At 48.6% G+C, this 24,433-nt stretch overlaps 2 protein-coding genes across 5 annotated transcripts; one reads left to right on the top strand and one right to left on the bottom strand.

Annotated features, from left to right (window-relative positions):
* Positions 1 to 2,657: 2,657 nt before the first annotated feature.
* Positions 2,658 to 11,179, top strand: H2AZ2 (H2A.Z variant histone 2). 3 transcript variants are annotated; one of them, XM_084896470.1, is made up of 5 exons: positions 2,658 to 2,832; positions 5,046 to 5,123; positions 7,408 to 7,521; positions 10,319 to 10,448; positions 10,850 to 11,179. In XM_084896470.1, exons 1-5 carry the CDS (start codon positions 2,830 to 2,832, stop codon positions 10,909 to 10,911), a joined length of 387 nt encoding a protein of 128 aa, XP_084752596.1. In that variant the 5' UTR covers positions 2,658 to 2,829; the 3' UTR covers positions 10,912 to 11,179. The 3 variants fall into 3 exon arrangements, 2 of the variants coding, with proteins under 2 accessions (XP_084752596.1, XP_084752597.1); XR_014796101.1 differs by having other exon boundaries at positions 2,705 to 2,832; positions 7,408 to 7,587; XM_084896471.1 differs by lacking the exon at positions 7,408 to 7,521 and having other exon boundaries at positions 2,705 to 2,832.
* Positions 11,180 to 17,761: 6,582 nt separating this feature from the next.
* On the bottom strand, positions 17,762 to 21,117 carry PPIA (peptidylprolyl isomerase A). 2 transcript variants are annotated; one of them, XM_084896323.1, is made up of 5 exons: positions 20,955 to 21,117; positions 19,748 to 19,778; positions 19,568 to 19,656; positions 19,191 to 19,363; positions 17,762 to 18,096 (listed from the first exon to the last, which is right to left on the bottom strand). In XM_084896323.1, exons 1-5 carry the CDS (start codon positions 21,021 to 21,023, stop codon positions 17,964 to 17,966), a joined length of 495 nt encoding a protein of 164 aa, XP_084752449.1. In that variant the 5' UTR covers positions 21,024 to 21,117; the 3' UTR covers positions 17,762 to 17,963. The 2 variants fall into 2 exon arrangements, with proteins under 2 accessions (XP_084752449.1, XP_084752450.1); XM_084896324.1 differs by lacking the exon at positions 20,955 to 21,117 and adding an exon at positions 20,267 to 20,493.
* Between the last annotated feature and the right edge of the window lie 3,316 nt (positions 21,118 to 24,433).

The following is a 24,433-nucleotide window of genomic DNA, read 5'->3' as shown; positions in this document are numbered from 1 at the left end:
ATCATCGATCAGCTGCCTCTTGCACACCCCCTACTGGGGATGTACCCGCAACCAAGGTACATGCCCTTGACCGGAATCGAACCCGGGACCTTTCAGTCCGCAGGCCGACGCTCTATCCACTGAGCAAAACCTGTCCCGGCTGAAATCAATTTTTTAAAAATTAAAAGATATAGCCCAGTTCAGTGGTGTGAGCACTGACCTATCAACCAGGGGGTCATGGTTTGATTCCATCAGGGCATGTACCCAGATTTTGGTCTCAGTCCCAGTGTGGGGCATGCAGCAGGCAGCTGATCAATTATTATCTCTGATCATTAATGTTTCTCTCTCTGAAATCAATAAAAACACATTAATAAAAGGAGTATAAATCTTGTGCTTCTTTTGTGAAATTTACTCCCGAGTATTTTATTCTTTTAGATGCTATTGTAAATGGAAGTTATTTGTACCTTTAACATTTTGGATATGTGAATATACTGCTCATTCAAAAGTTGATTAAATAGCCCAGCTGGCCCTAAAAAGGAGTGTGACTGTGGGCAATGGAGCTCCTCTGAGCCAAGTGCTATTTGTGGGAAGAGTCAATGATCATTCAACACACTCTCCCACCTATAAACAGGACATAGAAATCAGTAAAGGGACTACTTTATCTGTGATGAGAACCAGCTTATTTCAATCTAACCACATTTTCCTGGAAATCTCAATCAATGACAGGAAGGCTGAGGGGTGGAGAGTGGAGACAATATGCGTTTCCTGTTAAGTTAGCATTCATACTTGGTGCAGTGCCTGTCTATTCTTATGCCAGTACACTATCTTTTTTTTTCCCCTTAAGTTTTAAAAAATATATATTTTTATTAATTTCAGAGTGGAAGGGAGAGGGAGAGAAATAGAATCATTGATCGGCTGCCTCCCACATGCCCCCTACTGGGGATGGAGCCCACAACCCTGGCATGTGCCCTTGACCGGAATGGAACCCAAGACCCTTCAGTCCACAGGCCTACACTCTATCCACTGAGCCACACCGGCCAGGGCCCAGTACCCTATCTTGATTACTGTAACTGTAGTTTCCAGTTTTACATGGGACAAAACGGACCTGATGACGTTAAATAGCTGGTCCAGGTTCACGGCATGAGTGAAGGAGTCTGTATTCAAACTCAAGCCTTTCCATGAAATGACGGTCTCAGTGGCATTGAAGAATGTCATCGTTTCCCTTCCTTTGCCAAGTGACTTTTATGGTGCCTGGTACTGCCCCAGGCCTAACAACGAGTCGTGCGTGCAATGGAAGCCAATGCAATTCGGGCAATAAGAGCTGAGGTGGTCTGGAGACACTTGGTTGTCATAACCTGTTACTGGCACCTGTTGGGTGCTTCCCAACACCCTGCATTGCCCAGGGTGGCTCCTACAGGAAAGAATTGCCAGGGTTCGGTTCCCAGTCAGGGCACATGCCCCGGCTGCAGGCTCGATCCCCAGTGGGGGGTTGGGGGAGGAGGCGGGCAGGAGGCAGCCCATTGATGATTCTTATCATTGACATTTCTATCTCCCCCCTTTCTCTGAAATCAATAAAAATGTATTTAAAAAAAAAAAAAGAGCTGAAGTGGCAGATCCCGGGGGCCAGCAGGCACCCCATCCAGGCGAAGGTGTCCGGAGGCAGAAGTGAGGAAGTCTTCGCTGACGCCTGAAGGGTGACGCGGTCAGCAGGCGAGAAGCTGCCATGGGGGCTGTTTCCAGCAAAGGCAAAACCAAGGACACTGGGGCACGCCGGGCCGGCCGTGCAGAGCCTTCCGGGGATTCGGATCTGGTCCGAGTAAAGCAGGTTGAGGAAACACACCGGGGGCCGTGTTCACGAAGATGCGGGTCCGTGAGGGAAGGAAGGGAGGGCTGTGACAAGGACAGAGGTGGCCCCGGCTGACAGCGCGGGGCTGAGGGCGAGCGCACAGGGTGGCCAGACGACGGCACTGCGGGGCCTGCGCCATGACATCCCCCCCGGCACTCTGCTTCCCGGGACCGGGAAAGGCCCCCAGGGACATCCCGGCGGGTCGCTCAGGCGGGAAAGGAGGCGCGAGCGCAGTCCCTTAACTTCCTGGCTCTAGGCTCCCCCCACGCCTCCGGCTCAGGGCCTCCTTCCTCACCTCAGCCCTCGTCACCTTCCCTCGGGTCGGAGGGTCCTTCACTCCGCGGGGCAGGTCCGCCCACCTGAGGAGACCGGTGAAATGCCGGCCGGGTGCCAGCGTCCGCCGCGACAGGAGCCCCGTAAGATGGACACGCCCCGGCAGTCATAAAGCCCGCGGGCAGGGCGACGCCCCCAGCAGCTCCCTTCCACGCAGTTCCGAGCGGGACGCCGGACTCCGCGAATGCGCGGGAAAACCGCCGCCGTCCTCCAGTCGCTTCTCGTTGGCTAACCCCGCTGTGGTTTTCTGAGGCCCGCCTCCCTTGCTCGCGGGCAATGTTTTCATTGGCTAATATCTACCCACCGTCCACCCTCACTGGTCCATCGCTCCGCTCATCAGGCTCTGCCACAGACACAGGCGGAGAGCGGCGCGAGGCCCCGCCCCCACTCGCTCACTCGCACGTCCCAGTGGAGGCCGGAGTCCCCGCCCCCATGTGCCGTGTGCAAAAACAAACAGCCGTTAGGGAGGCGGTGCCGGAGGGGCGGGGTCTGGATAGAAGGAGACGTGCGATTGGGCGGCCGCCGAGGTTCAAACTAGCAAAGCGGGCGGCCATTGGTCGGGGCGGCGCGAGGCGGGTCCCGGTTATTGTCCGGGCTCCGGCGGCGACGGCGACGGTCGGTGCTGCGGTAGCAGCGGCGGCGGCTCGGCGGGAGCGGGAGCGGCCGAGACTATGGTGAGGGCGGGGGCGGCGGCGGCGGCTGGGCGGGCGGCAGGCGGCGGGCGGGCCGGGCGGCCTGATCGGGCGGCAGCCCCTCCGCCGCCGGCGAGCGCGTCCGGGCGCTGAGCGGTGCGCCGTGTGGCTCGGACGCAGCGCCCGGTGGGGACGCGCGGGTTCCCCGCTCATCGAAGGGCCTTGCGGCCCCGGGGCCGAAGCCTTTCCGCGGGCGCGCGAGGCGCAGGTCCGGCCGCCGGTGCTCCCGGGGTCACGCGCGCCCCGGCGGACTGCCGGGCGCCGGTGTCCCCTTCCCGGCGGCTAAAAATACCGGCGGCGCCGAGTGGTCAGCGAGCCCGCGGGAGCTCCAACTTGAGCGGAAGTAAGCCGCGTCCGTTCGCGTCCGAGTGTCCGTCCCACCGAGTGCGGGGCCCGCTCCGTCCGCCCCGGTTGTCGGATTGGACCCCCTGTGGGGCGTCCCTTGATCGATGTTTCTCTCCTTACTCTTGAGTTAATGGCATGGCCTCGGAGAGGATGCAAACAAAGTTCAGTACTTGGTTTGGCTTCTCAGGCGTCGCGTTCATTCAGATCACAGTCTGATTTCCTGAATCAGAAGCGTGTCTGAATCTCCAAACCGTGGAAACAGCCACTGAATGGACCAGGTTTCTAAACACTGATGTTGTCTCTGCCTCCTCCTCCTCCTCCTTCTTCCTTTTTTTTTTTTTTTTTTTGTCTCTGCCTTCTTAAAGCAACTAGGTAAACACGGTGGGTGAAACAGATGAAAACGGCTTAGGAGTACATTGGGAAACTCGCGGTGTTTTGCCAATGGTGGCTTTTTTTTTGTTTTTAATATTTTATTGATTTTTCACAGAGAGGAAGGGAGAAGGGATAGTTAGAAACATCGATGAGAGAGTAACATCCATTAGCTGCCTCCTGCACGCCTCCTACCGGATATGTGCCCGCAACCAAGGTACATGCCCTTGAGTGGAATCGAACCTGTGACCCTTCAGTCCACAGGCCGATGCCCTATCCAGTGAGCCAAACTAGCTAGGGCCACAGTTGATTTTATAAAAATTGATATTAAAGACAGACATCGATTTGTCCCACTTATTTACACATTCATCGGTTGATTTTTTTAAAAATATATTTTTATTGCCCTGACCAGTTTGGCTCAGTGGATTGGTCCTGGGTTCAATTGCAGTCAAGGACATGTACCTTGGTTGCAGGTACATCCCCAGTGCGGGGTGTGCAGGAGGCAGCTGATCAGTGTGTTTAATTCTCTATCCCTCTCCCTTCTCTGTAAAAAAATCAATAAAATATATATTTTAAAAAATAAAAAATATATATTTTTATTGATTTCAGGGAGGGAAAGAGAGAGAAACATCAATGATGAGAGAGAATCATGGATTGGCTGCCTCCTGCACACCTCCCACTGGGGATTGAGCCCACAGCCCTTGCATGTGCTCTGACTGGGAATCGAACCCTGACCTGGTTCATAGATGGGGTTCAACCACTTAGCCACATTGGCAGGGCTCACCAGTTGATTCTTTTAAAAAAAGTTTTTTTTTTTTATTGATTTTTTACAGAGAGGAAGGGAGAGGGATAAAGTGCTAGAAACATCGATGAGAGAGAACATCAACCAGCTGCCTCCTGCACACCCCCCCATGAGGGATGTGCTCACAACCAAGGTACATGCCCTAGACCAGAATCGAACCTGGGATCCCTCAGTCTGCAAGCCGACAACGCTTTATCCCTGAGCCAAACCGGTTTTGGCCAGTTGATTCTTATATGTGCCCTGACAGGGGGATCAAACCTGCCACCTTTGGTGTACTGTAAGATTCTCTAACCAACTAAGCCACACCATTCATGGATGTTTAATTTTTTTTTCTTATTTTTTACTTGTTTCCTCTTAGAAGGCTAAGTTCTGAACGTTCTTGTGGAAATTATATGTTGACATGAAGATTCTTCAGTCTGAAATTTGAAAAATATGTTCAAATTTTTAGCAATTTCATTTAAGTAAGGTTTGACCTCATTTTAAATAAATTAGTAAGTGGTGATATAACACATGTATATTGCTATGTATATTGTATGTATATTTACGTCATTATTAATTTATATAAAATTGAGGAAGGAGATCACCTAGACTTTTTTAACTGATTAAAATAAAATTAGGAAATTCTTGTTTCCTGAATATTGTGAAATAGCATCTTCACCTGGAGTCTTTTTTCACATAGGCTGGAGGCAAAGCTGGTAAGGACAGTGGGAAGGCCAAGGCTAAGGCAGTGTCTCGCTCACAGAGAGCTGGGCTACAGGTAATGTATCTATGACATTGTAATTCATTATCAAACTCTTTACTGTTGTAATTTCACGGCCCATAGAAATTTCATTAATTACAAAAATATACTACTACGGACCTTTAATAATGAGGTTAATTGGTCAAAATTTAAATCATAAAGCAATTATCTTTTAATTTGTATTCTCTTCTTCCAAACTAGAACAGTTATGAAGAGGTCTTAAGTAAATTGGGTAATTTTTCTCTTTTAAAGTCTATTATTTCTAGATTATAATTGTGTTTCTGATTATTTTATAAATTGTATCAAAATACTAAATATTTCCAAACTTCATCTATTTAAATAATTGCACCTTCAGTCCACAAATTGAACATTTTCTGGATGATTAAGAATTATTCTGTGCATATGAGACAGTTTGTAAAAGGGAAGTTGAAAGGCCAGACAGTAAGGTTTGGATTTTATCCTCTGGACAGTGAGTCACTGGAAGTTTTTGAACAAGAGGCTGACATGATCTACTGCAGGAAGGGGACAGGAACTTAAACTTGATGGGTACATTCTCTATTTTAACTCATGTAAATTCTATTAGAATTTATTTGAAGTGGGAGATGGAAGACCGGTGGAGACTGTTGCAGTGGTGTTTGGGGTAAGGTAATACATACCTGAATGAGAGTGGGAAGGACAGGAGTAGGGGCCATTTATGTACTCCCAAAAAGTGGGAGGAGAGGTATGGTGTTGAGAGGAAAGTCAAAGGTTTCTGTAAGCCTCAGAACTAAGGGACACAGGAGCTTGTGGTAAGGATATGTTAGAAGATATAAGAATTTAAGTGGAGTCATTTTGGAGTTCTACCAAAACATACACATGACAATGTGCAAAAGTTGTAGATTTGAGTCCAGCTTCCCAAGTGAGGTGATAGAAATAACTACAAATTTAAAATCATTTTTGTAAAATTGAGTTTCCAAGTAGAGTATAAGAAAGCAACACAAGGATAGGGTGAGCCCCTGAGAAACACACAGAAAAGCCGAGTTTGCGTTCGTATTAGAGCTCTGTAACCTGCAACCCAAGGAGAAATGGTGTTTGAGGTCCTTCTCTCTCCAGAGGACAGGCCAGTCATGGAGGGCGCATCCCCAATCCTGCCTTTTCTCCTTTCCTGAAGGTTGCCATCTGGAGGCAGCTAACACATTTGGTCATTAAAATGTTACCCTGGTCTTCAAGAAGCGTGCTAGCGTTTGGGGGAAACAGGTGACAAGAAAGGAAGTTCCGAATTTGCTTTTAAATGTTGCCTTCGGAAAGCAGGCATCTGGGTTGTAACTGGCCCTGGACTTAGACGTAGAGCGGTTCTGAGTGAAGCGGGCAGAAGGAGGAGAGCCTGTGGAGAGGAAGTTGTTGGATGGTGGGGCCAGGAACAGGGTGAGGAGGACCCATAAAAATTGGTAGAGAATAGTAAAGGGTGCAGTGAGGGGGATTTAGGTTATTTGGGGAATGAAAAGTACCATTTTCAGAAAGTTGAGAGTCACAATGAAAGAATGGTGTTGGTTGTTTTTTTAGAGAATACTCTGTTAGTTTCTGTAATCAAATCCACGTAGATTAAGACCTTACATATTTAATACAGCATGTTACCGAATGGTGTTGGTTTTTGTCAGGTCTCTTGAAACACAGAATGGAGTTGAGGCTGAAGGAACGTGTTGGAAGTTCAGAGGCGCATGAGGCTGCTAGGTGAAGGAATTAACAAGACGAATGTGGTTATGAGGCCACATGGGACTGCACAGCAGCTTCTCTCTCTCTCTCTCTCTCTCTCTCTCTCTCTCTCTCTCTTTTAAAATATATTTTATTGATTTTTTTACAGAGAGGAAGGGAGAGGGATAGAGAGTTAGAAATATCGATCAGCTGCCTCCTGCATACCTTCTACTGGGGATGTGCCCACAACCAAGGTATATGCCCTTGACCGGAATCGAACCTGGGACCCTTGAGTCCGTAGGCCAATGCTCTATCCACTGAGCCACACCAGTTAGGGCCCAGCAGCTTCTCTTCATTGTACGATGACCTTCCGCTGATGCAGAAACTAGTCATAAAGCCTTGTAGTGTTTGTGTTCTTCGGACTTTGATTCTCTTCTCAGGAGGGTAAAAGCAGGCTAAGTACTAGGACACAGCACACAGTCTAGGACTGTTCATTGCCAAATAAGTTTGGCTTCCACTATGGGTAATCGGGTTTTTTAACTTACGCTTTACTCAGTTATTTGCCTTTGGTCACTCTCAGTGGTGTGATGTTAGGCTCTTCAGTCCTCCCATTCAGACGTGTCTCTTTCAGTTTCCCGTGGGCCGCATCCACAGACACTTGAAGACTCGCACCACGAGCCACGGAAGGGTCGGCGCCACCGCGGCCGTGTACAGTGCCGCCATCCTGGAGTACCTCACTGCTGAGGTGTGTAGGGGATGTTAGACGTGGAAGTCCAAAACGCTAGACTAGAAAAGGCTGGAACCCTGGAATGTGAGTTTAAAACAAAAATGACAAATCTGCTTGTTAGTCTCTTTTTTAAATATGTTTCTATTGATTTTAGAGAGAGAGGAAAGGAGAGGGAGAAGGATGGAAACATCAGTCTGCTGCCTCCTGCTCGCTCCCCACTGGTGGCAGTTTTATTTTTATTTTTTTAAATATATTTTATTGATTTTTCACAGAGGGGAAGAGAGAGGGATAGAAAGTTAGAAACATCGATGAGAGAGAATCATCGATCAGCTGCCTCTTGCACACTCCCCACCGGGGATATGCCCATAACCAAGGTACATGCCCTTGACCGGAATCGAACCTGGAACCTTTCAGCCCGCAGGCCGATGCTCTATCCACTGAGCCAAACCGGTTTCAGCACTGGTGGCAGTTTTAGATACGTCCTAATCAGCCTGTTACCCAGGACCGTTTCAAAGAGATAGTTGGTTTACTCGTTCTTAAAATTAAGCATGGGTCATCCATCCATATTTTTAAGTGATTGCCAAAGGAATTTAAATATTCTTAGTGAACTCTAAAGTGAGTATATAATCAGTAGAAGTTACAGCATAATCTCTTAATAAAGATTTGGGGTGGGGGGAAAGGTTTGCCAATGTGATAGTACATTTTTAAAAATCACAAATATAATACAAAATTTGATAAAAGACATAATCATTCTGGTTCTATGCATGATTTTATGAATAATATGCTATATTGTGCTTAGCTTCACATTTCGGGAAGGTAAGTTACTTGGGCAAGAGTTGTCTGTTTTTTTTTGAGGGAGGAAGGGAGAGGGAGAGAGAGATAGAAACATTGATGAGAGAGAAACATCTGATTGGTTGCTTCCTGCACGCCTCCTCCTGGGGATCAAGCATGCAACACAAATATGTGCCCTGACTAGGAATTTTTTAAAAAGATTTTTAAAAATTGATTTAGAGAGAGAGGGGGAGAGAGAGAGAGAGGGAGAGAGAAATATTGATGTGAGAGCAGAACATCAATCGCTTGCTCCTGCACACCCCGTACCTGGGATAGAGCCCAAAACCTAGTCATGTGGCCCCATTAGGAATCAAAACAGCAACCTTTCAGTGCCCAACAAATTTGAGCAACTCTGGCTATGGCTGGGCAAGAGTTCTTATTTCCTGGGTCCTGGGCCACCACTTCCTCCATCCTAGTCCCTCCCAAGGAAAACGTGGTTGGCCACAAAACTCCATGATCTGTGACCCAAGCAAGTCAGTGGCAGGGTTAGCCCGCCTCGTAGAAACAGAAGGAGGGTTTTTATTATACTTGAGAAAGATTTAGGTTCAACTTATATGTTAATTATCTGCTGTCATTTCATTAACCTCATCCAGGTCATTTGTGTCCCATTGAGCATTTAAGATTAAATTACTGGTGGCCCTGGCCAGGGTAGCTCAGTTGGCTAGAGCATCATCCCAATACACCAAGGTCACCGGTTCCATTTCTGGTAAGAACACACTCCCAGGATATGGGTTCAATCCCCAATAGGGAGCATGTGCAGGAAATAGCCCATCAATGTTCTGCTCTAACATCAGTGTTTCTCTTTCTCACTCTCCCTCCCTTTCTCTCTGAAAATCAATAAAATTAGCCCTGGCTGGTTTGGCTTAGTGGATAGAGTGTCGGCCTGCAGACTGAAAGGTCCTGGGTTCAATTCCAGTCAAGGGTGCATGCCTTGGTTGGGGGCTCCATCCCCATTAGGGGGCATGCAGGAGGCAGCCGATCCATGATTCTCATCACTGATTTTTCTCCCTCTCCCTATCAAGTCAATAAAAATATATTTTAAAAAAAGATAGTGGTGCCAGGGCAGAGTCCCAAGGACAAAGATGGGATTCCGGTGGGTTTTAAAGCATGCCAGTTACTTCAGATGTACAACAAGGCTTCCCTCGCTCTTAAGTGCAGAGGGTCTGTGGAGTTATCTTTGTAGTCTGACTAAAGGTTTATGATGCCAGTGTGCTTTCTAAAGGGCTTTAAGCTTATTGTGTACATACTAGTATATAGGGCCCAGTGATGTTAAAAACTCTGAATAAAAATAATTAAAAATCTATTCACTTTTAGAGAGTGGAGGGAGAGAGAAAGAAATATTGGTCCAGGTGCTGACACTAACCATTGAACACATCAGCCAGGGTGACTACAATTTTTTTGAATTATATTTTTCATCTTTTCTACAAGTGCTAGGAAATAAGTTCTAGCCATTAAAGGTTATACAGAAATAGACTACATGGTTTTCTAGGTGTCCACATTTAGAATCCTGGCTGAGGAAAAATACCCCTGTGCCTTATTTTTTTCTACAGTAATAGCTTTTTGCTGAAGTTTCTTATAGAAAATGAATAGTGAAAAACCAAATGAAATAATGAGAGCTCTATAAAAAGCATTATAAAAATATGAAAAAGAATGGATTTTGGAATTGTTGAACATTCCTATGACCTCTCCTCTAAGGGTACTTACGAAAGACACAACCTCTGTTCTCAAGGATATGATTGTGTTCAGATATATTGGATGGGACTTGTTTGTATGTTTATATTCCTGTCCAATGCCAAGTCCATTAGAGGAGCATTAATGGATATTGAGAATTGTTTAAGGAGGAGGAAAAAGAAAAGTGTACTATTGGTTTCTAACGTTTGTGTGTCTTGTGCACAGATGCTGTAGTGGTCTTTGTAGCTATACACCAGTCCACACTGAGCCCTCAGCACCCCTTGGCTGATGTGCTGTCGCCGGTGCTTTGCAGGTGCTGGAGCTGGCCGGCAACGCCTCCAAGGACCTCAAAGTGAAGCGCATCACTCCCCGCCACCTACAGCTCGCGATCCGCGGGGATGAAGAGCTGGATTCTCTCATCAAGGCCACCATAGCTGGGGGTGGTACGTACTCGCACCTCTTCTGATCAGATTGCTGTTGGCCTTTCTGATTATAAACGTCGACCCTCTATGGGGTGATCAGGGGAGTCAGGATCAGTGAAGGTGAGGTGTAAGTTGTCCCTTAACCCTTTTGGGGTCATCTTTGGAGAACCTCTTTAAAGCTGTGGTTATTCTTCTCCCAAAAAGCACGTAGAATCACATCATTTTATACATCTCGTCTTAGAGGAGTTCCCGGACTTTGAGGTGAGGCCCCCTTGGTATAGATACATAAATAGGATCAGACATGAGACGGGACTTAAGTAAATTTCACTCTTTGTATAATTGTTCTTTTTTTTATTAAGGCCCTGAAGTAGTTAGATACAGCCAGTTCTTTTTAATAATTCATTTTTTTTATTTCATTGTAGGTGTGATCCCTCACATCCATAAGTCTCTGATTGGAAAGAAGGGTCAGCAGAAAACTGCTTAGAGAATTGTTTTAACTCTCTTCCTCCCTGTCATTGTACTGTAACTAGGACAGAAGAAATATTGGGGCTATATGGAATTTTAAAAAGTTAAATGGAACAGCATAGACAATTACTGTAGACATGGTAAGAGAAACATTTGTACGTTCGTTCTTAGACTCGAAGTTTGATAAAAGTATCTTTTCACGCGGCAACAGTTGCGTGTTGATTGGCTGGCTTTCTCCCATGTATTTTATATAAAAAATGGAATTGATAAACCATTTTTTACAAAAATGATTTGTCTCAAATCTATTCTGTTTGTGATGTATTGGAAATACTTTACTCATGTGAAATATTTAAATTTTTAAATTGGTTATATATTTAGAATCTCTTTTTTCTGTATGCAGAATAATTTTTTTTAAAGGAGGTGATATATATATAAAATTGATTTTTTACAGAGAGGAAGGGAGAGGGACAGAGAGCCAGAAACATCGATGAGAGAGAAACATCGACCAGCTCCCCCCCCCCCCCCCCCGCCCCCATATACTCCCCACCGGGGATGTGCCCACAACCAGTGTACATGCCCCTGACCGGAATCGTACCTGGGACCCCTCAGTCCGCAGACCGACGCTCAATCCACTGAGCCAAACCGGTTTCAGCTAATTCAGAATATTCTTAAAATAGAATCTGAGAATATTGCTTTACCATGATTGATACCATATTATTTTGAGTCTTAGATGCTATCCGTTTCTAGTGTGCACCATTTTTACACACTACCAAAGAAAGAAAAACTGCCCATTAACCATGATACACCATTGATAGTGAGATGCATACCAGTTTCAGAAATGTTAGAATATGAAAACGTGCACTTAAAATTGTTGAACTAGGACAGCATAACTATTTGGTTAACTGCACGGCAGGCCCTGTGCTAAGAGCTTTACTGACCCAGAAACTCTATTACCCCCACTTTAAATATGTGGAACCTGAGGCCCACAGAAGCTGATTGGTTTGCCAGAAAACATTGGTTTAGTAGATAGAAATGGCAGAGCTGGGATACAGACTTAGATTGCCTGACTTCAGAGCCCACACTCTTACCTAGATTTGAAGTTAAATTTATCAGAGTTTTCCGCTTTGGGCTTAAAATTCAAATTTTTAGTGGTCTTTTATTGATACTGTAACATTTAGTAATTTGTACATTTTTAAACTTATTTTCCTTTGTCAGTTTCTAAGTAACTTTTTTAAATTTTATATAATGTACCAGTAAGTGGTACTTCAGGAAGTATTTTCTGCCTGGAAGTCTTAAACAAAAAGCATAGGGTAGTTGAATGGATGCAAAAACATGACCCAATTATATACTGTCTAAAAGAGACCCACTCTTGATCTTCACAGATCACAATGGAATGAAATTAGAAATCAGCTAAAGTAGCCGAAGCGGGTTTGACTCAGTGATAGAGCGTCAGTCTGCGGACTGAAAGGTCCCAGGTTCGATTCCGGTCAAGGGCATGTACATTGGTTGCGGGCACATCCCCGGTAGGGGTTGTGCAAGAGGCAGCTGGTCGATGTTTCTCTCTCATTGACGTTTCTAGCTCTCTATCTCTCTCCCTTCCTCTCTGTAAAAAATCAATAAAAATATATTTATTAAAAAAAAGAAAAAAATCAACTAAAGTAAAAACACTCAAAAACATTCAAACACATGGAGGCTAAATAACATGTTATTAAATGAGATCAAATAATCAAAAACTCCCTGGAAACAAGTAAAAATCAACACATAACCCAAAATCTCTGGGACATAGCAAAAGTAGTTTTGAAAGGAAAGTTCATAGTACTACAGGCCTATCTCAAAAAACAAGAAGAATTAATAATAAACTTAATAAACTAACACTACAACTTAGAGAATAAGAAAAGCCCAGAGTAAGTGGAAGGAAGGAAAAAATAAAGATCAGAGCAGAAATAAATGACAGACTAAAGCAATCCAAAAGGTCAATGAGCCCAAGCCAGTTTGGCTCTGGATAGAGCATCAGCCTGAGGGCCAGACCGGGCAAGGGAGGATCCTGAAACCGAGGTATGTGCCCTTGACTGAATGGACCCTTCAGTCAATGCTCTGGCCACTGAACCAAACGGGTGAGGGTTCAGGTAACATTTGACAAAGGAAGTGAGAACATACAATGGAGTCAAAACACTCTTCAATAAATGTTGGGAAAGTTGGACAGATACATGCAAAAAAATGAAACTAGACCACCAACTTACACCATATACAAGAAAAAACTAAAATGGATAAAAGATTTAAATACAAGTTGTGAAATCATAAAAATCCTGGAAGAAACTGTAAGCAGCAAAATCTCAGACATCTCTCTTAGCAATATGTTTACGAATGAATACAGCTCATAGGGCAAAGGAAATGGAGAAAATAAGCAAATATGACTTCATCAAAATAAACTTTTTAAAAACATATATATTTTATTGATTTTTTTACAGAGAGGAAGAGAGAGGGATAGAGAGTTTGAAACATCCATGAGAGAGAAACATCGACCAGCCGCCTCCTGCATACCCCCTACTGGGGATGTGCCTGCAACCCAAGGTACATGCCCTTGACCAGAATCGAACCTGGGACCCTTCAGGCCGCAGGCCGAGGCTCTATCCACAGCCAAACCGGTTTCGGCAAAATAAAAAACTTCTGTACAGCCAAAGAAACCAACAAAAGGAAAAGGGAGCCCACTGTATGGGAGAACATATTTGGCAATAATATATCTGATAAAGGTTTAATATCCAAAATATATAAGGAACTCATACAACTTAACGAAAGGAAGACAAACAATCCAATTAAAAAATGAGCAAAGGCACTGGCTAGTTTGGCGCAGTGGATAGAGGATCTGCCTGTGAACTGAAGGGTCCCGAGTTCCATTCCAGTTAAGGGCACATGCCCAAGTTATGAGCTGATCTCCAGTGGGGGGGTGTGGGAGGCAGCCAATGGGTAATTCTCATCATCGATATTTCTATCTCCCTTTCCCTTACAGAAAAATCAATAAAAACATATAAAATAATTTTTTTAAAAAAATGTGCAAAGGATCTAGACACTTCTCCAAAGAGGTCATATAGATGCCCAAGAGACATGAAAGAATGCTCAAAGCTATGATCATCAGAGAGATGCAAATTAAACAGTGAGGTACCACCTCACTCCTGTCAGAGGGTACTGATGGGAATGCGGAGAAAAGGGAACCCTCATGCACTGCTGGGAATGCAGACTGGTGCAGCCACTGTGGAGAACAGTATTGAATTTCCCCAAAAAATAAAAAATGGAACTGCCATTTGACCCAGTAATCCCACTTCTAGAAATACTATTGTATATCCTAAGAAACCCTAAGCATCAATCAGAATTTATACACCCCTGTGTTCACAGCAGCATAAGTTACAATAGCAACAATAGCGAAGATCTAGAAACAGCTCAAGTGCCCACAAGTCTATGAGAGGATAAAAATTACACCATGGAATACTATGTAGCAGTAAAAAAGAAGGATCTCTTACACTCTGAGACAGCATGGAGGGACCTGGAGAGTATTATGCTAAGCAAAATAAACCAGTTAAAAAGGCAACTATCACATGATCTCACATGTGAAATTTAATGAGCAAAATAACCTGATGAACAAAATAGATCCAGAGACATAGAAGCATACGCCTGCAGGATCACTGAGGGAAGGTGGGTGGGTGGGTGGGTAAGAGATCAAAGAACTTTTGTGCATCTATGCATAACCCATGGACACAGACATAGGGTGGTGGAAGCCTGGGGTGGGGGTGGAAAGGGGCTAGAAGGGGTCAGTGGGCAGGGGCAGGGCAGAACATGTGTAATACTTTCAACAGTATTTAAAAAATAGCCCAGCTGGTGTGGCTCAGTGGTGAGCATCGCCCTATGAATCAAGAGATTACCACTTGATTCCCAGTTGGGGCACCTGCCCAGGTTGCAGGCTCAACCGATCAATTATTCTCATCATTGATGCTTCTCTCTTCCCCTCCTTCCCTCCCTCTCTGTAATCAATCAAAATATATTTTAGGCCTAACTGGTTTGTCTCAGTGGATAGAGCACTGACCTTTGGATTGAAGGGTCCCAGGTTGGATTCCGATCAAGGGCATGTACATTGGTTGCGGGCACAGCCCCAGTGGGGAGTGTGCAGGAGGCATCTTGTCGATGTTTCTCATCAATGTTTCTAACCCTCTATCCCTCTCCCTTCCTCTCTGTAAAAAAATCAATAAAATTATGTATATAATGTATGTATATCATGTCAGTATTCAAATTTCCCTGATAATCTCATAAATTTTTAAAAATAAAATTTTATTGATTTTTTTACAGGCCTACGCCCTATCCACTGAGCCAAACCGGTTTCAGCTTATAAATTTTTTTATAGTTGGTTTGTTTTAATCAGAATCCAGGTAACATTTTTATCTTACATTTTGTTGCTATCTCTTGTTTCTTTTTTAAAAACACTCTATTTTATAATTTATATATTTTAAGTGTTTTCATTGAGAGGGAGAAAGAGAGCGCACAACATTGATCAGCTGCCTCCTGCACAGCCCCTACTGGGATGGAGCCTGAAACCCAGGCATGTGCTCTTGATTCATGGGTTGATGATGCTCAACTGTTATCCATACCAGCCAGGTCTTATTTTTAAATATTTCTGTTTACTCTTTGTTTTTCTTGTAATTTAATTTTTGAAGGGAGTGATTTTTTTCATCTCTTAATTGTTGATTTTACTGAATGCAATCTAATGGCATTTAATTTTTTCCACTGTTCCCCATATATTTTTTTTTAATATATTTTGATTTTTTTTTGCCCCCTCCCTCCCTCCCTCCCCAGAGTTTTATGTACATATGCATGTATACAAGTCCTTCGGTTGATCTATTATCCCCCATATTTCTTATAAATAGCTCTATAGGGGTTCTTGTTGCATTTTGCCTTTTTTAAATATTCTCACCTGAGGATATGTTTTTATTGATTTTGTACAGAGAGGAAGGAAGGGAGATAGTTAGAAACATCGATGAGAGAGTAATCGATCAGCTGCCTCTTGCACACCCCCTACTGGGGATATGCCCGCAACCAAGGTACATTCCCTTGACCGGAATCGAACCCGGGACCCTTCAGTCCCCAAGCCGACGCTCTATCCATTGAGCCAAACCGGTCTCGGCTTTATTGATTTTAAAGAGAGGAAGAGGTGGGGGAGAGGGGAGAGAGGGGGGTTGGGAGAAAGAGAAACATAAACATCTATGTGAGAAACAAATCAGTTGTCTCTGAGCCCTGAGCAGGAATCAAAGCCAGTCTAGGTGTTTCCTGACTGGGGAATCAAACCCCAAACCTTGCTACTATGCTTTAACCAATTGAGCCACTGGGCCAGGGAATTGTGCTTTTTCATAAAACTGATTTCATAAGTGAAATTATGTGCTTCCTATTGGATTCTGTCAGGGAGCACCTAACTCCTGCCTCCTCTTGTGACATGAAGGCTGACTGATGATTGGATGGGTGCTGCCAGCCCACCCCATTTTCTTTTTTTCCTTCCAAGTTCTCGTCAGCTCCTCCCCCCCTTACTGCCCGCCCAGATCCAGGACCTGCTGGGAGTCACCCACAGATGATATCCCATCACCCCTTCTGCTCTCACAAGAGAAAATTTCAATATTCTGATTGGACTTTCTCGGCACTTAATTTGAAAAGTTTCTATACGGAGAAGATCCAGTTATCCTTGTGTGACCTTTTTTTGTGAAGATCCAGTTATCCTTGTGTGACCTTTTTTTGTTGTTGATCTTTACCTGAGGATATTTTCTCCATTGATTTTTGAGTGGGAGGGTGGGAAGTGGGGGGAGAAAAAAACAGATTCGAGACATCCATTGGTTGCCTCCCACCGGTGCCCAGGCTGGGGCTGGGATCAAACCTGCAGCCCAGGTTAAGTGCTCTCGACTGGGAATTGAACTCGGTGCACAGGCTGAAACTCTCGCCACTGAGCACACATGCCAAGTCCCTGCTGAACTTTTAAAATCAACAAAACATTTTCTTTTAAAGCGATAGTATAGAATGTGAACTGGGCCCTAACCGGTTTTGCTCAGTGGATAGGGCATTGGCCTATGGACTGCAAGGTCCCAGGTTTGATACCAGTTAAGGGCACATCCCTAGTGGAGGTGTGCAGAAAGCAGCACATCAATGATTTTTCTCTCCATTCTTCCCTGAAGTCCATAAAAATGCATTTAAAAAACAGGTAAACCACCAAGTTGGAGATTTCCTGTGGTGCCCAAGAGCCCAGCTATCCTCTCACCTGCCACAGGACAGGGGAAGTGAAGGCAAACTTTGTGGGAACATTTTCATCTGGTTAACTCTTAGGCCATTTGGCAATGCCAACTAGGTCTTCTCACTACACGAGACCATCTGAAGCAAAACCACCATCCCGGTAAACTAGCAATCTGCTCTTCACCTCCTAGCTTTTCCAAAACCCAGCCTTGTACATTGGTATCCTCGTTTGGCAGGCACTTGTTAGAGGAATAAGCCTTGGCCTGTGGTCACACCTAGGACCAGTCTGTTAAGAGAAACTCTATAGCCATCGTGAGGGAACAGGTACAAAGCCAAGCAGCCCATCACCTGGTCACCACCTAAGCAGCACCAGGACACAAGTGATTGTTGGGACTAGAGGTGGGGTGGTGTTCCTGGCTTGCACCCCTACTGGGCTCATCCTGGGCAGGCTCCCTGCTGGGCATGCACAGGGTTCCTGACACAACCCTTTACACTTGGTTTGATTTTACCTTTTACTCATCTTGAGGTTAGGGAAGAAAAAACTACTCTGTGAAATTAAGTAGGACTGCCTTAGAAGACAAATTACTGCTTAAAATGAAACCCAAAGGACAGACAACTGTTTATAGTTTTTTATTTCATAATCATAAACTTAACTCTGCAATCCAGCTAGACTGGGAAGGGGTAAGGAAATGATGGAACCCAATGAACTGGCAAGAGCACATAGATTATGGAACATTCCAAGCAAATTGGGGTGTAGGGGTGCTCTCCTGAGCTACAGAAGGAATGGTCTGGTGAAGATAAAACATGTCAGATTTATTAGAGTTGCCCACAGTCAGCAATGGTGATCTTCTTGCTGGTCTTGCCATTCTTGGACCCAAAGCGCTCCATGGCTGTCACAATATCCATGCCTTCTTTCACCTGGCCGAAGACCACATGCTTGCCATCCAACCTGGAAATAGAACAAGCAGTCTGCATTGTGCATCAAGATGAGAAAAGAGCCCCACAAACCAGCAGTGCACTCGAGAGCACACTAGAAAGGAAGCTTACAAAGCATTTATTAAGTACTGGAAACACCTGACTCAAAGTGGCTTAAGATTCTCCACCTGAGGCTAAAATGTTTATTAGTAGCTTTGCAAGCACAGGTCAGTGGTTGAGTGTCAACCTATGAACCAGGCCATAGGTTCCATTCCTGGTCAGGGGATATGATATGCCTGGGTTGCAGGCTTGAACCGGTGTGGGGTATGCAGGAGGCAGTTGATCAATGATTCTCTATTACGTTTTTATTTTTATATTTCTCCCTCTTGGAGAAAAATTTTAAAATGTTTATAATGGACCCCTAAGAAGGGTTAATAAGCCACATGCAAATTAGATAAAAAGACTTTTAGCCTAGGCCTGGTCGGCGTGGTTCAGTGTTGACTATGAATCAGATCATAGGTTCAATTCCCGGACAGGGTATATGCCTGGTTTATGGGCTCAATACCCAATGATTCTCATCACTGATGTCTTTCCCTGAAATCAGTTAAAAAGAAAACAGCTTTTAGCCTAGCCAGTTTGGCTCAGTGGATAGTGTTAGCCTACAGATTAAAGATGGACCACAATCCCCAGTAGCAGGTTGTGCAGGAGGCAGCTGATCAATGATTCTCTCTCATCACTGATATTTTCTATCCTCCCCTGAAATAGGAATATTTAAAAAGCATGTTTTCCATGGATTACAGAGCAGAAGAATCATCAACTGGCTGACCAAGCCCCAATGGAAAACAGGCGCCACCTGGGGCAATGTACCTTGATCAGGCACCAACCTGTTACGTACTAGTTCATAAACTGGAATAACCCTCACCCACACCACTCAGGCCAAAAATACTACGCTGAAGCCAACTATCCAGCAGCCAAGAGTCCTGGCTTGCTGTTCACAGGGTCTTGCTCTCTACAACCCACTATCTGAGCTCCTAGGTGTCGTCTCCTTCTGCCAGCGATGTCAGCAGCAGGGAAGGCCAGGAGCCCAGTGGTTTGTGCTCCTTGGTTGCCCTGCGGTCCTGTCCTTACCATTCGGTCTTGGCAGTGCAGATGAAAAACTGGGAGCCATTTGTGTTGGGCCCAGCATTCGCCATGGATAGGATGCCAGGGCCTGTGTGTTTCAGGATGAAGTTCTCGTCTGCAAACTTCTCCCCATAGATGGACTTGCCGCCTGTGCCATTATGGCGTGTGAAGTCACCACCCTAGAATTTAAGAGAAACCTGTCACTTTTGCAACATAAATGGAAAATGTGCCAAGCCTGTAAGGTTCAAACTTCAAAATGCAAGTTTAAACTGATCAGATTTACAAGAAACCAAAAAGGAACGCTAACAGCTCATGTTTACACATTCTGAACAAAACTGGCTCAATCCCAAAGTAACCCAAATAAAAATATATGAATTTCATACCTGGCACATAAATCCCGGAATAATTCTGTGAAAGCAAGAACCTTTATAACCAAATCCTTTCTCCCCAGTTGTCAGTGCACGGAAGTTCTCTATTAAAAAAAAAGAAAAAAAGGATGTATGTATGTATGTACACACAACTATTAAAGGGGACTGCCTTTACAAAAGGTTCAAGGAACTGACCTGCTGTCTTTGGAACTTTGTCTGCAAACAGCTGTAAGAGAAAAACAACACTGCTTACACATTCTATTGCCAATCACCCTGTCTTCAGGGGCTTCTGAACCAAATCCACTTTCTCACTAGAAAAGAATACTTCAGCAGTGACTTTGAATCCCAAATAAGCAGCGTCCAGACAACCTAAGTCCTGGGGGGTGAGCTAGGCAACCGGAGACCGAGACTCGCCAAACATCCAGAGCCCGTCATAACTTAAATAGCGTGAAGCTTCCACAAGGCTCTGGCACCTCCTTCTCCCCCGTCCACCGCCTCCACCCGCGGCGGCAGCTGAAGGACAGGAATGCCAGATGCAGGGCTGCTCCGCTCCAGGCGCTCTTGTCAGCGGCGGGTGGGGGTGGGGGTGGGGGCCGGCCCCACCCCGGGCCCGCTCCCGGCCTGGAAGGAGCCCCCCCCCCCCCCTGGCAGCCCCGCCGCCGCTCTCGCCCAGGGCCCGCGCCGATCCCGTTTCACCGGAAAGGACGGCCTTACGCGCCGGGCGCGGCCAAGTTTCCACGTGGCCGTGACAGGAGGTGACCCAGGCGGCAGGCGGCTGGCACGGAACCGCCGGCCCCACGAGGCCGAGTGCCCGCCACCGGCCAGGCGCCGCCGACAGGCCGCCTCGACCGGCACGAAGGCCCGCGCCTTGCGCCTCCGGGGCGTTGGCGGCGGCACAGGCCACGCGGACGCGGCTCCGCCGCCCAGCCCACGGGGCCTCCCGGCCGCCGGCCTCGCCCAGGGGCGTCGTCACCGCGCGGGAGGCGGGCCGTGGCGCCGGAGCTTCCGCCGGGCGGGGAGCGCGCCAGGGGCCGCGGCGGCCCCTCCGCATGGCCCCCCGCCCCTGACGCGGTCACGGGGTCAGGCCCGGGGAGGGGAAGGCGCCCGGGGGCGGCCGCCGAGAGGACCCGCCCGGCGCTCAGGGGGCGCCGCGCCCGTTGTCCGGTAGGGGCGTTGCCACGCGCGTGGCCCGCGGTGGCCAACGGCTCGCGGTCCGAGCATGTGCGCGGCCGGAAGGGCGCGGCCGCCCCTCCCCCCGCCTTTGTCTGCCGCCGCCCCCGGCTCCCAAAATGGCCCCTCGCAGGAAATGGCGCCGCCGCCGCACTCCCGGCGGCCGACCGCCGAGCCCCTCCGCCGCCGCCCGACCCCCGCTGCCCTGGCGCGCCCACGCCGCCCGCCAGACCTCGAAGGAGACGCGGCCCAAGGGCTCGCCATCGGCGGCGATGTCGAAGAACACGGTCGGGTTCACCATGGCTGGTCAGGGACGGCTTCGGGGTGGCAGCGTCTGCAAAGCGGCACGAGCGCCGCCGCCTGCCCTTCTTATAGCCGCGCCTGGACCCGCCCCCCGCCGGTCGCGCGCCGCTACCCTGGCCAATCGGAACCGCGTGCCGGCCAAAATGACGGTACTGCCGGCCTATGGGAAGAGGCGGCGCTAGCGGTGGGCGGTACCGCATGCGCGCGTGCGCACTTGCGCTCCTCCGCAGGTTCCCGCCCGCGGGCTCCTCCGCGCACTGCGGGGCGGGGCGCGGGGGCCACGAGGGGGGACCGCGCGGGCGCCGCGGGGGCCGCGGGGGGGGCGGCGCGGGGGCCGCGGGAGGGGCGGCGCGGGGGCCGCGGGGGGAGGCAGCCCCCAGCCCCGCCCGGCGTCTCCCCACTGCGCGGAGGGGCACTGAGGCGAGCGCGGGCTTCAAGGTCGCCGGGCGCCGGAGGTCGTTGGGCCCGCGCCGCTCGGAGCCCGGGCCGCCGAGGAGGCGTGGGGGCTGCGGGCCGGGCGGTGACGGAATGCGCCCAAACGCCCTACTTTCCCCAAATACCCGGCTCGCCCGCCCCTCCGGGGAGGCGCTGCGGCGCGGGCCGGCGCCCCACCTGCGCGGCTGCGCTCCGCCCTCAGTCCGCCAGGCCCCCGCCCCGCGGGCCGGGCTCCGGCGCCGGGAGGACGGAGCCGCCCGGGAGCCCCGCAGCGCAGCCCCCGGCCCTGTCATCGCTGGTGCCGAACGCGCATAGCGACCCTCGCGTTTGCCCAGAAACCGTGACCGGCCGTTCACCGGCGCCGGGGCGCAGCGCGGAGGCCATCGCCGGCCTCGCCCGTCCTCCCGCAGGGCGGCGGCCGGAGGGCGGGCTCTCCGCGGTGGAGGCCGCGCCGCGCACCTCCCGGGCGGTTGGCCCCGGTCCTGCCTGTGCGGGGAGCCGCGCGTGGCTGCGTCCTCACCACCTTCCAGGACCCCGTTTACCAGCGGACAGGCGGGGTCCTGGGGCCACCGGTCTGCTCGGGGTTCGAGGCCCCCACTGAGCGCGCTTTGTGACCGGCAGGCAGCGACTCGCCTTCATCCGACCCTGAGAGGAGCCCAGGCCCTGGCTCAACTCCGCCCCCCTCCCCTGGGAGCCTGAGAGCCCCCCCCACCCCCAGGGACGGATGGAAGGAGGGATGAAGGGATGGATGGACGGAGGGATGGAGGGATGGATGCAGAAACGCTTAATGCAGCATGCTGTGACTTCTGCCTTCTCTTCACCGTCGCCATGGCGCAGCCTCGGCTCCCTGTGTCCACAGGCCGCCGTCTGTACTCAAACGTGCACGTGTTTGTCTAAGGGGCAGGCGTTGTAGCGGACCCTTGATTGGGGTCTGAGGAGCTGGACTTCCTAACAGAGTGAGGCATCAGCAGGCAGGAACCTCCGGCTTGCTTGGACCATTCAGACCCCAAAGTGAATCCAACAGCGCCCTGGCCCGGCTAACCGGGTTCCCTCCCAGCAAGCAGAATGCCCTCCTTAGCTGTGCAGGTGTAGCTTACCGTACACAAGTGCTTCTCTCCAAAACATCTCCGGTAAGAGGCTACCACAGGAAAATGAACCAGGTGAGCCGGATAAAGACGCTCCTTTGGAAGCAGGCTACTGGTCTCCTCTCCTTAGGGCCTAGCTTGGTCCTCCTGCCACCTGGTCCCTGCTCACAGCTGGGCGGAAGCTGCCCCCGCTGGGACAGCCTGTGACTTTTCCAGGCATCTCCCCTCCTCGCACCTCCACAGCTGCCTCGATGCCCTCCACCTTCCTCTGCCGTTTCTCCAGCGCAGGCTTTCCCCCGGGAACTGTTTCACAGGTTTCTCGTGTGTCTGAGTTGTGTCTTGTGTTCCTTACACACCTGCCATGGTGAACCTCATCCGGGCCCATGGTTCAGGTTTTCAGGGACTTCGACGCCACTCCCTGGCAGGGCTCCTCTCTCCTTCCCTTCCCATCTCAGCTGCTGCCGATCTTGCTGGCCTCATGGCAGCAGCCTTTTCACTGGTTACTGTGCCCTGGTCCTTCCAGGTGTTTTCTGAGTGGTAATTCTCAAAACATCTGATGTTGTAGCCACCCCGCCTTGGAGACCTCCCAGGCCAGGCCCTCAGTACAGGATGGAATCGGCCCCTTCACAGTCCGGCCCCAGCTGGCTGGCTCTGGTCTCTGGGTGGACATTTCTCCTGCCACACTGATCCCTCACCCCGCCATGTTTCCAGAACTGCCCTTTGCCTGTACAGGGCACCACCCCCCCTCTCCTCAACCAGCTCTGCCAGAATCATAGCATCTGCAACATTCAAAGTTTGGAATGGGCCGAAACCGGTTTGGCTCAGTGGATAGAGCATCGGTCTGCAGACTGAAAGGTCCCGGGTTCGATTCCGGTCAAGGGCATGTACCTTAGTTGCAGGCACATCCCCAGTAGGGGGTATGCATAGGCAGCATCGATGATTCTCTCATTGATGTTTCTAACTCTCTGTCCCTCTCTCTTCCTCTCTAAAAAATCAATAAAAATATATTTAAAACAAAACAAAACATCAGTCTGGAATGGATGCATAAATGAGGTCAACAGCCCACAGGCAGGCGATGAGGAACCTCGCCCTGGAGCGTGTCCCTTGGCTTGGTGTGACCTTCACCAGGCCAGCTCGCCAGCACCCTTCCTCTCGCCAGTCAGCCCAGGAGAACACCCAAGCGGTGGAGCAGTTTCACCCCCCATGGACCTCCTGGTTCATAGGTTGCTGCTCAAGCCACTGAGCCACACTGACCAGGCCAGTTGCTATTCCTTTTTGGAGCACTTTGGGTATTTTTTGCATTTCTAGGAATTTGCTCAGCGAGGTTATGACTTATTGGCACACAGTTGCTCCTCATATTTTCTCATCATTCTTGCTTCTGTAAGGCTGAACAAAGCCCCCCTTTCACTTGTTTATGCCTTCTGTCGCACTGAAGCTTGCTCATTCTGCTGCTTCTCAGAGGCACTGGTGCTCCCGTTAATGTTCGGGTTCTCCAGCTCACCTCTGCCTCCCTCTGCATTAGCTTGTTCTCTCCAATTCCTACCGAGGTTAGGAGTACTGAGACCCTATTTTAACGGAGACATTGACAGCCATAGATTTCCCTCTGGCATCCCCTCACACCTCATACACTTTGTCACTGATTTCTTCTTTTACCCTTCGGCCATGATGTTTGTGAATTTGTTTCCCTCCCATTACTGACATCAGCTCCATCCCATTGTGGTGAGAGAAGGCACTTTGATTTCAATCTGACATAGGGACTTGTTTTCTGGCCAAGCATATGGTCTGCTGGGAGGAGGAGTCTGGCTGGTTTTTGTGTAGTTGTGTAATGTGTGGTACACATGTAGGAACGTTAAGTGACTCACACTGAAGTGAAAACCCAGGGAGCCAG

This window comes from Pipistrellus hanaki, assembly GCF_964339955.1.
Source record: "Pipistrellus hanaki genome assembly, chromosome: 10".
Lineage (NCBI taxonomy): Eukaryota > Metazoa > Chordata > Mammalia > Chiroptera > Vespertilionidae > Pipistrellus > Pipistrellus hanaki.
Note: the sequence above shows the minus strand (reverse complement) of the source record. Positions and strands in the feature narration are given on the sequence as shown.

Coding starts and splice junctions, on each gene's coding strand:
- PPIA (XM_084896323.1), bottom strand. CDS start 21,023: ATGGTGAACCCGACCGTGTTCTTCGACATCGCCGCCGATGGCGAGCCC. Junction 19,779..20,954: donor TGGGCCGCGTCTCCTTCGAG/GTCTGGCGGGCG, acceptor TTTCTCTTACAG/CTGTTTGCAGACAAAGTTCC. Junction 18,097..19,190: donor TGCACTGCCAAGACCGAATG/GTAAGGACAGGA, acceptor TTCTATTTCCAG/GTTGGATGGCAAGCATGTGG.
- H2AZ2 (XM_084896470.1), top strand. Junction 7,522..10,318: donor TGGAGTACCTCACTGCTGAG/GTGTGTAGGGGA, acceptor GGTGCTTTGCAG/GTGCTGGAGCTGGCCGGCAA. Junction 10,449..10,849: donor GGCCACCATAGCTGGGGGTG/GTACGTACTCGC, acceptor ATTTCATTGTAG/GTGTGATCCCTCACATCCAT.